Source organism: Phoenix dactylifera, unplaced genomic scaffold, assembly GCF_009389715.1.
Source record: "Phoenix dactylifera cultivar Barhee BC4 unplaced genomic scaffold, palm_55x_up_171113_PBpolish2nd_filt_p 000397F, whole genome shotgun sequence".
In the NCBI taxonomy this organism is placed as follows: Eukaryota; Viridiplantae; Streptophyta; class Magnoliopsida; order Arecales; family Arecaceae; genus Phoenix; species Phoenix dactylifera.
In genome coordinates, this window is record NW_024067841.1 from 317,847 (window position 1) to 333,284 (window position 15,438).

Here is a 15,438-nt window from a genome sequence, read left to right on the forward strand (position 1 = left end):
ACGGTAATCATAATGTTGAATTTCATATATTCTGTTGGTAAATTATTTCTGCTGAAGAATATTTCAGGTCATACCAAAAGAAGAAGATTTCTAGTCCAGCAGTCACTTGTTTTTTTCACTGCATACATTATACAAAGAATCTTGTTGGCTGCACTTTTTCTAACTGACAAAAATTATGTGAATTACCTGGTAATAAATCAGGCAGACTCTAGCGCCTTGATAGGCAGTACAACATATTTCCACCCTCCATATGTGCAGATCCTGCTGCTCCAGGACACTAGCACTTCATAAAAACATTTGCACTCCGGATGATTTCGATTTTTGAGTATTAGTAGATAGATATGCAAAAAAGAATAGTAAGATCTGAAATATCTTTTGTTCTTGGCTAAGAAAGTACAATCTTCCCCTGTAAGGCAAGGTTTTATAAGAAGGGACATAGTCATTTTGGCAAGTGACCGTACTGAGATGAACTGATATCTCAGTTTACCTCCACCGAGATGGAAGGAAAAATCTGTAAGCAAGTGGTATTCCAAAACCTTGGCCCATATATCAGAACCGAGATATCAAACTCTTGGCCGATATAATAAATCTGGGTTTCACCAATGTTTTTAAGACACTAATTTTAGTATTTTATCAATGAAAATATACATTTTAAAGTAACAAAAGAACAATAAAAATTCTCGGCTGAGATATTGATATCATATCAGCTGATATCTCAGGATAAATCGGTTTATATCAGCCAACATGAAAATCTGCATGGAGAAAGCAAAATGACTCTGGCATGCAGCCTACCAACTGAAGGCCATATGTGTTCTGAACATGTCGAGATGGCTGGAGTTCACTGCAGAAAGATCTAGGAAATAGCACACCTCTGAAGTGAAGAAGATTGTTAAGCTGAGGATGGGACCTTTTATGCTGGAAAATTATCAGCAAGCAAGTTCGCAAGGTCTCCACTGTCTAACATTCAAGCTCAATGGGCTCGGCAGGGCAGCTGACCAAGCATCCAGGTCTGGTAGCGGGCCTGTGAGTGCAAGATAATTATTACTATCTTTTTCTGCCATTCTCTTCCAGCTTAGCTGTAACAACAAACAAGTAGATCAGAAGTGCCTTGCATGCCAAGAATAAATGCACAAACATGATCAAAAGGGATGACAATAGAAGCAACAATCAACATGTACAGTTGACAAGCCACAGCTTCATAGCCAGCTTTCCACACGACAATTTATCTAACTCTAGTTTTGTTGCAGCCAAAAACAAGGAAAATAACATGAAACTTGAAGTGAAAAGACGGGAAAAACATAAAAAAGAAATTTTTTTTTTTTTTTTGCCTAGCACTCTGAGCCATATAACATGAAAAAGCCTTACAATTGTTCTATAAAATTTTCCTTTTAAGTCTCCAAGATATGTACATATCATATAATATTCCAAATCACCTCGAAACAAATTAGGATAATCAGTCGTAATTACCTTCTAACAATATTGCCAAAATTTGCATATTTGCATAATTATGGTACAAAAAGCTGCGGATCAACAATTCTGCAAGCATTTCATAAGCCCATTAAAATAATTTTGTTAGCAAGCAAAATGATTTTTAAAATATCTGATGATTTCATGTTCAACAGAACTCTCATGAGTTATTTATATAACAACTGCATACCATAGAATATGGTTATGTGAACTATCATCCATGAAATTGTCAAATTTAAGAATGGGAACCTTTAATTTATATATATATACATATATACCGTAAATCAATATTTTCTCATAAATGGCCTGAAAGAATGGAGACAAACATAGATGCATCTACAAAGGCAATATGATTTCATCCTATTTTTCTTAATGAAAAGGAAATATCATCCAAAGGAACTCAATTACATAATAATCAAATAAAGATGTAGACCAGGAAGGATCAACTAATTCAGCTAATAGCAAAACAATTGGTGGTAGTTGTAATATTGTCAGAATGAGCACTATAAGTCCTGCAGTTATTCTAGATGAAAGCTGCCTTGAAATTGTTGCTGTTCCTCTGACTCCCAAAGGATGATTGTCACTCCCTTGGGAAATCATTCGGAGGTAAATGGGGAAACATATGTATAGGCATATTTTCAGCTGAGATATAGAGATCAGTGGTAATATACCTTTCCTGGAAATGCCTTGCATAGTGCCTTAATTGTAGAATTTTGCACCCAGGAATCAGTCGATAAAATCATTTCTACTGTTTTATCTCCACTGCCAGATACTTCAGAATGTGCCCCACCGCAATTCACCATAATTCGACCATGGGGCATCAGCTTTCTTTCAATTTCCAACCAAGTTTCAACCTGTCATGAACATAAGAAAATACAATTCAAAAATAGGTGATGTTACATGGATAAAAAAAGAAATTGAATAAAATAGAGAGACCTAAAATGTAACAAAATATAAAAGCAGTAATAGCCAAAAAAGGAAAAAGAAGAAAGGAATTGCAATGTACCACAATGCTAAGAAACAAGTATTTAAAAAAAATCAACACAAGAAAAAAGTTATAACAAATAAGAAACAGACCAACATGTCATGCCTGAAATCATATAACTAATTTGAGCTAGAACTTTCAGAACATGGTAATGTCCCATAAATCTTGGACATCTTGTTGCCATATCATTATTGATTATTCATATGTAAAGATCCATGATAGAATCCCAAGAGTACCATATAAAATAGAAATTACAGCTGTTTATTTAACCTCTAGGAGCTATACAAGGCCCTGACAATTTTTTTTGGAGAAATAAAAGGACTTGACATTAAATGCTGTAAATATGGAGTGTCGAAATAGATATTAGTAATTAGTCTTTTTTGGTGCTTTTAATGGTTTAGAAGTGAAGATTCCAGCATTTGCATTGGAATGTCCCATGATATTTCTCTAGAACTATCTTCCATATGCCAATCCTCTTGGTTATGTGAGAAAGATGCTCTATTCTCAGAGTGCCCAAAAATATTTGTTGTCTTATTTACTATTATCTGCCACTTTCTTGTATCCTTTACTTTATTCCACTATCTTTTAAGTATTTTGGAAAGAATACCATGTATTTTTTTCCACATGGCTGCCAATTTTAAAAGAAGTTAAGCAAGCCAGCATCATCTCTCCACTCCTGCTGCTTGCATCTCCAATCCATCCCTCATCTAACCTTTATGTAGCTGTACGTCCACTATCCCAGTGTACAGTTTAGTCATGACATGGCTTGTCCCCAAACACCTCTCTCTGGTCACCACCTGCACCACATCTCCTCCATTCTCTCCAAATTGAGCCACATTCACCAAGCCTTAGCCTTCCTCAATGCTCAACCTCCATGCCTGTATCACCCACTGCTGCCTCTCCTAGATCAGCACCTACACCACAACCTCTCCATTGATTCCCCTTGCCTTTTCAACCAACTCGCCATCAATGGCAAGCTCATGACCTTGTACTCCAATGCACCACCTCTTGCCATCTGCAACATCAGCATCAGCAGCCCTGCAGTTTCTCCAAGTTGTTTGCTATCTGCAACAGCTACTCTAGCAATTTTCTCCCTAAGCAGCCCCTCCTTGCTAAAATGCACTGTCTATCCATTCCTACTGCTCTTCTCTCTCTAGTAACCTAAAAAACTCCATTTTCAGCTGATTTAGCGTTACATGGACTGCACTTTAAATGCCATCCAGATGTTTGACAGAATCGCAGAAATGCCTCAACGATATGTGTGTTTAAAAATCACCAGTCCGTAGACTTCTTCAGAGTGAATGGAGACCCTAAAGTGTTTATTTGGTTGCAAAGAGTCAACTTTCAGTTAGATCATGTAATAACCCCCAAAAAAACAAAATTTATATAAAGAAGGATAGAATAGTCCTTAAAAATTGATATAAGGGGTAAAATTGGAAGGAATCAAAAGTTAATGGCATAACAGTAGATATATTGAAGTGTTAGGGGCAAAATGAAAATTTAATAATTTTAAACAAAGGGTGAATAGTGCTTAATGTGACTTAATTAGGGGGATTGGTCTGACGGTGGAGTTTAAACAGAGAGGGAGAAACACAGAGAGAAGGAAAAGAAAGAAAGAAGAAGAAGAAGAAGAAGAAGAAGAAGAAGAAGAAGAAGAAAGAAGAAGGGAAGGGAGTTTGAGGTGAAAGGGAGCCCCGGTTGCGCTGCCAGCTGAAGGAAAAAGCGTAGGTCTTCTTCCCCTCTACGCAAAGACCTCGATTTTCCGAAGAGAAAAGGTAAATACCCATCCCTACCTAGTCTTCTAATGAAATTAGGCTATACAAAGGGTGGATGTGGTCTAGAGAGGTTGGATAAGGCTTGTAGAGGTGGTTAAAAGAGGAAGAATCGGATTTCGACAAGTTTTTTCGGCACTGCGGAAAAACTGTGTCGAAGTTCCAACTTCGGTGAATTATTTCGGAGGTCAATCAGCCTCCGATGATGATGTATCTTACCATTTTGGAAACCCCTATGAGGGTAGAATATTAGGTATAAATTTCATAAAAATTGAAGTTCGGAAAGTGGATCAAAATCGGGATGAAGTAACCCGCTGTCAGTCCGGGTTACTGTTCATCCGGATGAAGAAGATGAAAAAAGGATGATGTTGGGTCGACCCAAGGTTCAGTAAAATTTTGGATTAGAAGGGATTCGATCCTTTCGCACACCTTGATCCTATAGCATTGGTCCAAGGTATGTGTGGGATACTCTTGCATCATGATTCATGTAAATTGAGGATTAATTAATAAGAATAAGGAAAAAACAAAAGATGTTAATTAAGGGAGGGAGTTGTATCAACTGAAACTTTTATGCTTACAATTGATAAGTAGGTTATTGGGCCTTGATACAAAAATAAATGTGTTATTAATGCATGTTTCAGTTGGGCAAGGAACCAAGGATCAAGAGGAAGAAGTCCCCCACTGCCTTCCATAGAGTTTTGGAGGTGTATTAGAACCGTGCCGGATTGGCAGGTGAGTGGGAGTCATGTACTTTGCACCATGAGCATTCTTAATTCATTTTCATGAATGTCGCCAATTGTAAATTGATTCCACTTATGCATATTGATTGATATTGTAGTAGATTTCTCTATAATCTAGTTTCTCCATGCTTGATTATTTTGTACACGCATTTGAGAAAACATTGAGAGAAATTACGAGGGATAGAAGAGTAGTCAAATTGGTTCCGAATTGTGAAATGACTTCTTTTGTAAATTAATTTCATTTCCTCTATTTCAAAGACTTGTAGAGTCCTTTTCAGTGGTATATTGAGTTGCATTGCACTCCCATGATTCCTCACTCCCAACCCTGATGTTAGTTATGATTGGGTCGTGGTCGAGTGAGTGGTAGTCTTGATTATGCTCCTTTTTAGTAGAGTATTGGGAGGGTACATTATGGCATTATGCATGGTTTGACAGTATCTACAGGACACCTATAGTCGATGGGGTTAGACATCGGCCTGTGTGCACATAGTAGCCTTCTGGGCGGACGAAGCCCTGTCCCTTCTTAGGGGGGGACATGGCCCTAGGCGTAGGATCGGCCGGTCCTGCGACTTATATATGGCTTGCCGCCGGGCAAAGTAAAACCCCGCAAGGTGCCGTTTAGTATACAGATGTGAGATGTTTCTATGGATTTCTGTTCTGGATACTGCCAGCATATACATTATCAGTATGGTGTCTTATCCTGCATATGCATGTGACAGTAGGGAGTTGTTGTGGTTCGCCTGGGGCATAAGACCCACCTCCCGACAGCTGTCTAGTGATAATTTCGCATATTGACTCCTCGATTTGCATATTTCAGTGTTATAATCTATTGAGCATATTCATGATGTATCATTCATGTCTATTTGATTATTCTATATATGCTCCTGATGAGTTGATTATGATTGCAGTGATACTGTGATGATTTACTCCATATTTCTTATGTTGAGTTGTGTGCACCCTCTTATTGATGACTGCTCATATGCTCTTGAGATTTCACCTCGAGCCATGATTATATCTTATCTCATGTGCATAGTACTATCTAGTCCACTCACTGAGCATTCATATACTCACTCCCCAGTTTGGTATTTTTGATTGCAGGGCAGGTGTGAGGATGATAGTGTTATTTTGATGATTAACAAGCAATTATCTAAAGTATGTTATAAGTTAAATCGATACTTCATTTATAAGTCTATTACTCTCAGTATATTTGTATAAATTGATATAGATACATTTCATTGTTTATATGAATGAATCTAACCTTGAGATGCAGCAAAGTGTGGATTGAGTCGACCCAAGGTTGATTGGGTCGACCCCGGCACATCAAGAAAGCATTTGGCACACTTCTGCAAAAATGGCACAGATGAACAGTAAGTTGGGTCGACCCAAGGAAAGCATGAGTCGACCCAAACCTCAAGCCTCTCAAAAACTCAGGAAAATGGTTCTCTGGAAATACTGAGAGGGTCGACCCAAGATGAAGTTGAGTCGACCCAAGCTTGAGTCGACCCAAACAGTGAGAGGGTCGACCCAAAGACAATGACAGAATACATGACAGAAAAGATTCTCTGGAAATCCTGAGAGGGTCGACCCAAGTAAAAGTTGAGTCGACCCAACTGAACCTTGAGTCGACCCAAAGAAATGTTGAGTCGACCCAAGTGAAGGAAGGCTGAAATGCAAGGTTCTGTGGTTCTGAGAGGGCCGACCCAAGAAAAGTTTGAGCTGACCCAAATCTGATGAACAGTGGTTTGGGTCGACCCAAGAAAAGTTTGAGCTGACCCAAATCTGATGAACAGTGGTTTGGGTCGACCCAAGAAAAGTTTGAGCTGACCCAAATCTGATGAACAGTGGTTTGGGTCGACCCAAGAAAAGTTTGGGTCGACCCAAGCACGGGCAGAAGCATAACGGCTAGTTGTGCAGAAGTGCTTTTTGGACTCCCAACGGCTATAAACGGCTAGTTTCTTCAATCCAACGGTTAGGAAGGACTATTTGGAGGTTGGAGAAGTATTTAAGAGGGAGTATTCATCAGAGGAAGCAAACTTTGGAAAAATACATCAAGTGCATTCAAGAGAAAACCCTAGCAAGGCAAGCTTCATCCAAGTGCTTCATTCAAGAGTAAAAAGAAAGTGGTTGAGCAGATTCCAAGAGTCATTAAGATCTTCTTCCACCCTTGAAGAGTGAAGCATCCTTGACAAAGAAGAGAGAAGTCACATTAAGCGATAACTATTCTCTAAACTCTTCTTTGTAGATTATATTGTTATATTTGCTCATCTAGGAGTTTAAATCTTCTTCCTTTGTTTATTAAACTACTTGTAAAGGTTGGTTGGTTAGCCCGCAAAACCAACGGAATAGGTTGATTGGTGAACCCGGAAAACCAATTGTAAAGGTTCGTTGGTGAGCCCGTAAAACCAACATAGGTTCGTTGGTGAGCCCGTAAAACCAACATAGGTTTTTGGTGAATCCGAAAAACCAAAGTGTAAAGGTTTTTGGATTGTGAGCCCGGAAAACAATCCAACTGTAATCCGCGGAATTATAGTGAATTCCCAAGGGGTCGCTTGGAAAGTGGATGTAGGTGCTAAGGAGAGCACCGAACCACTATACTTCTTGTTGTTTGTATTGTGATTTGTTTAATTCTACTAACTCATCATTTAACATAAGTAAGATAGTTAAAATTAAGAGAAACCAATTCACCCCCCCTCTTGGCTTGTCACCTTGGGCAACAAGTGGTATCAGAGCAAGGTGCTCCAATAGTAATTATTGATCTCACAATCAAGAGTTAAAGATCATGACAACCCAAGTGGGATGTTCTATGAGTGAGGGACAATTAATTGATAGACCTCCACTATTTAATGGTATAAACTACACACATTGGAAAGCACGCATGCGCATTTTCATTCAAGCACATGACTACGATTTATGGAGTATCATAGTCAATGGGCTACATACAAATGCTAATCATGATAAGAAAATGGCTCAGCAAAATGCAAAAGCCATGAATATTCTATATTGTGCATTGGATGATAGTGAACTTAATAACATATCTTTTTGCATGACTGCTAAGGAAATATGCTTGAAGTTAAATATGAATGCACTAACATTTCTAGTGAATTTGAAACTAGCTCAGAAGAAGAAGAGCAGCAAACTGAAATTGAAGATCTATGCTTTGTGGCACATGAAGATGGGGTATGTACTCGAATACAAAGTGATTTCTCATTCAAAAATCAAGTACATACTGAAGCTCAATCTGATTTTACATTTGATGAACTTCATGATGCATTTTCTGATTTATACTTAGAATACAAGAAGCTTAATTTAAAGAATAAGAAGCTTAGTTTAAAGAATAAAAAGCTACATCTGAAAATGTCAGAGGAAAGAAATTCTACTGCTGAAATGAAAGACAAATTAAATTCTGAGAATGAACGCTTAAGATTAAATTCAGAAGAATTGATTCAGAAAAATCAGAATTTAATTAAAGAAAATCAAAACTTAAGTGAAGAAGTTAACCAATTGATATCTTTTATTAACAAAGTCACTGTAAGTTCAGAAAGATTAAAAACGATGTTTGAAAGTCAACATGCTGTTTTTGATAAATCAAGACTTGGCTGGATTTCTTTGCTCAACAATAAACCCCCAAAGAAAAAGGTTATCAATTCGCCAAGCAAACCATTAAATAAGATAACTTATTTCAAACATAAAAAGATTGGGCATAAAAACTTTATCTATGGTTCTAATACGAATAAATCAAATGGTAAAGTTATTACGATTAAACAGATTTGGGTTCCAAAAGGAACCATATGCACTAACCCTCAAGGACCCAAGCAAGCTTGGGTACCCAAAATGAAAAATATGAGGGTGTAGATATAAGTGTGCCAAGCTACCCATGGAACAAATGAAACTTTCATACAAATGGGTGCGTTGACACATAATTAAAGATAAGTCTCAATTTATTCATTAAATCTAGTATAAGATTTAACATTCTACATCGTGTATCAAAATTATTTTTTTATGAAATTACGATACTCTCTGCATCAAAGTTCTTAAATGCCTCATATGTTGAATTTTTATGTCAACAATCTTAGCATAAAATTTTTCTAGTGCTTGCATGATAATAAGAAAACAATGAATGAATATGTATAACCTTCTCCTTTGAGTTTTTCAAAATCTAAAATTCTTCTCTAATATAAATGGTTGATGCTGATTTCATTGAGCATAATACTTATGAAATCTTATGTTATCCTTCGTGAAGGTATGAATGTAATTCATCATGTTATTATTATACCATTCATTCCTTATATGATTATCTGAAATGTATTATGATTTGCTTTATAAGTCTCATATATGCATCATAGGTTAAATCATAATCATTTCAAATTGGTTCAATCATAAATGATTAATGTGTTATGATCATAATAAGAAACTTACTTAAAAGTTTTTATAATAACAAATCGTCTTCCCTCTTACAAGTAATGCTCAAGACTATTCTAAAATTCAAAATCAATAAATCTGATCATTAAAATATTTCATTGAGCATAATTATTGTATCCATGATTAATATCTTTCTCTAAAATGATCTCAAATTCCACTTATTAATTTTAACTCATCATGTTTAATCTGAGCATAAAAATCTGTTAAAGCATGAATATTAATTTTCCTTGAACTATCTCTCATAAGTCAAAAATATTTCTTATTTGCTCTAAAAGAAGATTGCTTGTCTTCCTGAAACAAGAGTATCTATGTTGAAAGCTAAATCATAATCAGAATTTTGATAGAAACAACTATGATTAAAATTCAACTTGTATATTTTATTGATAATTATCTTATGCAAATAGAATCTAAGTTAAATTGATTCTGAAAACAAAAAAAAATTGATTTAACTTTAATGAATCTTTCTATTGCCTCACATGCTTGTCCCTGAACCATTTTACTTAATGAAGTTATCTCTTTAGTTCAAGTGACTTGTGTTTGCTTATATTTAGGCAATCTCTTGAGTAAAGTGACTCAAATTCAATTATTGTCATGTCTCATGTTGAGTCATCTAGTTAAGTAATATGTTGTATGAATGTTTTTGTATCCTAGAGAACCTAATGAATTGCCTTCAAGAAAAGAAAAAGATTTTGCTAATGATACAGGATTTATGAGCAAGAAATTTCAACTTGAAGGACACCTCGATGAAAGATACAATAAACATTCCCTTGTAAATATATAAAAAAAAGAGAGATTTTCTTCAGCCAAGGGTGTAAAGAATCTAAAAGGTATTTGGCTTGAAGAATGCTAAATGCACTGGTAATCTAAACTCTTCTCTTGTGAGTTAGTTGAGCAAAATCAATAGTCCGAAATTATATGGTAGCATGATTAAACCTTTAATTGCTGATCATCTTGATATCATGCTTCATTCTCATGCTAGTGATAATTGTTTCATGGTATGATTAAATTGAAGTTTACTTTGTCCTATATAATGCATAACCATGAAATACACAAGTTTATGCCTCAAATCTCTAATTCAAAATAACTTGTGATAAGCTATGAATCATTGGGCATAATGAAAATGCTGTTTGCATGATATACATTTATATGCAGCATATTAGATTTTTTTTATTATTCTGCTCTTTCATGTAATTACTTGAAAATAACAAAAAAAGAGAGAGAAAGAAAAAGAAAACGAACATTGTTCGGGAGAAGTAAAAGCTAAGTAAATACTCCAATCTTAAGAAAAAGCAGAGCAAGCATAATATGTTCAGCATATTTGTGAGACTTGTGTGAGCATTCTTTTAAAAGGAATAAAATTCGTAATTAATTATATTTAATAGGAAGAGTTTGGAGTGAATATCTTGTTGTTAAAGGGAACGGTTTAACCTTTCTATATTGCTCATCATTGGGATGGTGTCAATGGGGAGGCTAGTGGTAGTACCCGACACTATTTGACCCAACTTTTCGGTGTAGGGCATATTAGGGACGGCACAAGAGGGAGGCTAGTGGTAGTACCTCGTGCCCCTTCCAACTCCACCGGATAGGGAGCAAATAGAGTAAAGAGCATAGAAAAGTAAAACCAAAAGAAATGAAGATTAGAATATTCACTGAGTGGTTAAAGGAAGAAATTCAAAAATGAGGAAATGAATGACAAGATAAATGAAAGTATATAAAAAGCTTGTGAAAAGCCAAATGAAGTTTCGATCACTTGAAAACACACCTTAAGGATAAAAGCTTAAACTTAATTTAAAAATGCTTCTATCGTTGCATTTTTGTAACTTTCATTATATACTTCAATGATTGCATCATTTTGGGGAATAACTCAATATGATTTCTAGATGAAAACTACGGTTTAAGAAAAATAGAATTACTTTGGATACCTTGGTTGTTTGCTCCGATACGCATCTGAAACATATCATTTTTTTTCCTTATAAGTGTACTGAAATTGGTCTAAATGATGTGTTTTTCAATGATCTTGATTGCAAATAAATGGTTCTAAACATATGATATTATTTTGATATTAAAAAGATTTATGGTGCTTCATATATACATTGCTGAAAAACTATGACTAAGAAATTAATATTTTGAATATACACTCCTACATAATTAAATGCTTCTATCATTAAAAAGAAAAACTATTTTTAAGAAGAGAGTTAATGATCCTAAAGCTTAAAATATTTCAACTCACTTCAATAATTCTTATAGGAAAGAAAATGTAATTACTTTTGAAAGAAATTTGAGCTTCAAAAGAATTATTTTCTGATTAATATTTCCATACATATTCAAAAAAATCGGAGGAAATATAATTTATTCTTGAAAGATTAAAAAAAAAATGATTGCTATAAATTTTGAAAAATTCTAGATCACTCTACATTCTTGATATTATAGAAGAACAAAAAAAAAAGGTTTGAAAGAAAATGCATCTTTTGAGGGGGAGCTTTAAATACTCAATCTCTTTATTGAAAATTATCTTCAAACTCTAAACTCTCAAATGGAATGATTAATTAAGGGGGAGAAATAAAATTTCAGAGTGAGAGATCATATAGAACTTAATCGTATAAATTCGCATCTAAAGATGAGACAAAGAATACTAAATGTAAAGTGGTATTAAACTTTGTGCTTCATTGAATATCTTTTGAAAGTTGGATTTCCATCTGTATTCATCGGTAAATCATTTATTTCTAAAAATTAATTGAAAAGGATTCCATCTGTCTTAGTTTCGAAAATTTATCTTGAAATCTACTTATGAGTTCTTATTGGCTTGCACTTTAGTGTTTCAATCCTGAGCCAATTTATTTTAATTGATTTTGATGCTATGATCTTTAAAGGAGTAAAAGAAAGTCTTTAAGAGAGCTCTAAAAGAACTTTCAAAGCCTTGAATTTTATGTATCCTACACTACATAAATTCATGTTTTGGTATCTATGCCCCAATACTTTTATATCATGAAAGAACTTTGAAGTCATTAAGAATTAAGGATTCAACATAATCTTATGTTTTTCGAGTATATAAGGTTTGATCTTTATTTGCTCTTATACTATACTCTGAAAATTAATTAGATTGCTCTCATCTTGCTATATACTTAATATATATATATATATAAAGGTGTTGAATTTTCATTCGTGCCTTCTTTGAATATTATTCTTGATACTTCTTGAAATAACTTGAAAAAGATTCCATCTACACTTGATTTGAAAAATATCTTTGGAATCTACAGTTAGAGATCTCTTTTGGCTCACATCTTAAATGTCTCATTTCTAAAGCCAAACACATAGAAATAAGATATCATTTTATTAGGGATCATGTGCAAAATGGAAACATATGTATTGAGCATATATGTACTGAAAAACAATTAGCTGATATATTCACAAAACCCTTGAATGAAGATAGATTCTGCACGCTAAGGAGGGAATTAGGCATATGTGATCCTTTTTATTGAAGAGATATAAAAGGGAGCAAGCAGTCTCATGATACATTCCTCCCATTTCTAAAAACCCATGAAACATGAGTCAAACTTGTAATCTATAGATTCCTTACTCATGTATCATTGTCCCAAAAAGAATTTGTAAGGATTGGAAGCAAGGAAAAATTTTAGAAGCGAAAAGGAAGAGAAAGGAAAAATTTCTGAACTTGGGTCGACCCAACGTTGAGTCGACCCAAGAAAATTCTTGAGTCGACTCAACGTCGGGACCCCACTGTTAAAAGGGGGACCCGTGAGCTTCTAGGGCACTGTTTACCCTTTGTCCTCTTCCGAAAACCTTATTTTCCACTCTCCAATCTCCTCCAATCATCTCCAAACACTAGATTACTTCAAGATCTTGGAGAAATGGGACCCAAGAGAGCCGTAGCCAAGCGATCCGGGAGAGTCTCACGGATCCAACGTGCGGAAAGAGAAGCTACAGAGCCGACCTCTCCTCGCCACGTACACTAGGAGGATGAGGACTAGATCCCAGCCATTAGATACTCCCTAGGCTGATATTAGCATTTCTGTTTAAAGCCTAGGCTAGATATCTAGTTCTCATATGTATTTTGTGTTTATCATGTATCTTTAAACTTTGACTGAGGAACATTGTATTTGCTTTTGTTTTTGACATGAATGTACTAAAATGTTCCTATTTTGATCAATGAAGTTTGAATGTTTGTTATTTATTGTGTCTTTTCCCATGCACCTATTTGATGATAACAAAAAGGGGGAGAAGTAAAGAAAGAGTAATAGGGGGAGAAGTAAAGATAGAGCAATAAGAGGAGAAGTAAAGAAAGAAAGAGAAATAACTTGTAAAACAAATTGAAAATTATATACATCCAAGGGGGAGCAATTTGTAACAATGAAAATGATCAAATCAAATATTTCTATCAAATTTCAGAATTTGGCACATAGAATTTCAGAATTTGGCACGCACCTTTCACACCTCGATACATAACCTGAAACTCATGTTTTAACTCAAATTTTTGAAGTTTCATCTTTAAAGAATTATAAATGAAAGGGGGAGCAATTCAAAAAGTCAAATTGGCAACATTTGAATGATATAGGGGGAGACTTCACTCTTATATTTTGAAAAGCTGAATTTCAGCAAGTTAAGCCCTTTTAAAACTAATTTTAAGATAAGTATCAATAGGCTCATACTCTTTATTTTGTAATCATCAAAAAGGGGGAGATTGAGGATGATAGTGTTATTTTGATGATTAACAAGCAATTATCTAGAGTATGTTATAAGTTAAATCGATACTTCATTTATAAGTCTATTACTCTCAGTATATTTGTATAAATTGATATAGATACATTTCATTGTTTATATGAATGAATCTAACCTTGAGATGCAGCAAAGTGTGGATTGAGTCGACCCAAGGTTGATTGGGTCGACCCCGGCACATCAAGAAAGCATTTGGCACACTTCTGCAAAAATGGCACAGATGAACAGTAAGTTGGGTCGACCCAAGGAAAGCATGAGTCGACCCAAACCTCAAGCCTCTCAAAGACTCAAGAAAATGGTTCTCTGGAAATACTGAGAGGGTCGACCCAAGATGAAGTTGAGTCGACCCAAGCTTGAGTCGACCCAAACAGTGAGAGGGTCGACCCAAAGACAATGACAGAATACATGACAGAAAAGTTTCTCTGGAAATCCTGAGAGGGTCGACCCAAGTAAAAGTTGAGTCAACCCAACTGAACCTTGAGTCGACCCAAAGAAATGTTGAGTCGACCCAAGTGAATGAAGGCTGAAATGCAAGGTTCTGTGGTTCTGAGAGGGCCGACCCAAGAAAAGTTTGAGCTGACCCAAATCTGATGAACAGTGGTTTGGGTCGACCCAAGAAAAGTTTGGGTCGACCCAAGCACGGGTAGAAGCATAACGGCTAGTTGTGCAGAAGTGCTTTTTGGACTCCCAACGGCTATAAACGGCTAGTTTCTTCAATCCAACGGTTAGGAAGGACTATTTGGAGATTGGAGAAGTATTTAAGAGGGAGTATTCATCAGAGGAAGCAAGCTTTGGAAAAAATACATCAAGTGCATTCAAGAGAAAACCCTAGCAAGGCAAGCTTCATCCAAGTGCTTCATTCAAGAGTAAAAAGAAAGTGGTTGAGCAGATTCCAAGAGTCATTAAGATCTCCTTCCACCCTTGAAGAGTGAAGCATCCTTGACAAAGAAGAGAGAAGTCACATTAAGCGATAACTATTCTCTAAACTCTTCTTTGTAGATTATATTGTTATATTTGCTCATCTAGGAGTTTAAATCTTCTTCCTTTGTTTATTAAACTACTTGTAAAGGTTGGTTGGTTAGCCCGCAAAACCAACGGAATAGGTTGATTGGTGAACCCGGAAAACCAATTGTAAAGGTTCATTGGTGAGCCCGTAAAACCAACATAGGTTCGTTGGTGAGCCCGTAAAACCAACATAGGTTTTTGGTGAACCCGGAAAACCAAAGTGTAAAGGTTTTTGGATTGTGAGCCCGGAAAACAATCCAACTGTAATCCGCGGGATTATAGTGAATTCCCAAGGGGTCGCTTGGGGAGTGGACGTAGG

At 35.6% G+C, this 15,438-nt stretch overlaps 1 protein-coding gene across 1 annotated transcript in view; it reads right to left on the reverse strand.

The window, feature by feature from the left end:
* Positions 1–342: 342 nt before the first annotated feature.
* LOC103718502 overlaps positions 343–15,438 on the reverse strand; it is a 28,456-nt gene continuing 13,360 nt past the window's right edge. Inside the window, exons 7-8 of the mRNA XM_039118703.1 lie at positions 2,139–2,321; positions 343–1,076 (exon numbers count right to left, since the gene is read on the reverse strand). Of these exons, the coding sequence (XP_038974631.1) occupies positions 927–1,076; positions 2,139–2,321 (333 nt within the window). The 3' untranslated portion in view covers positions 343–926. The remainder of the gene's footprint in view (positions 1,077–2,138; positions 2,322–15,438) is intronic.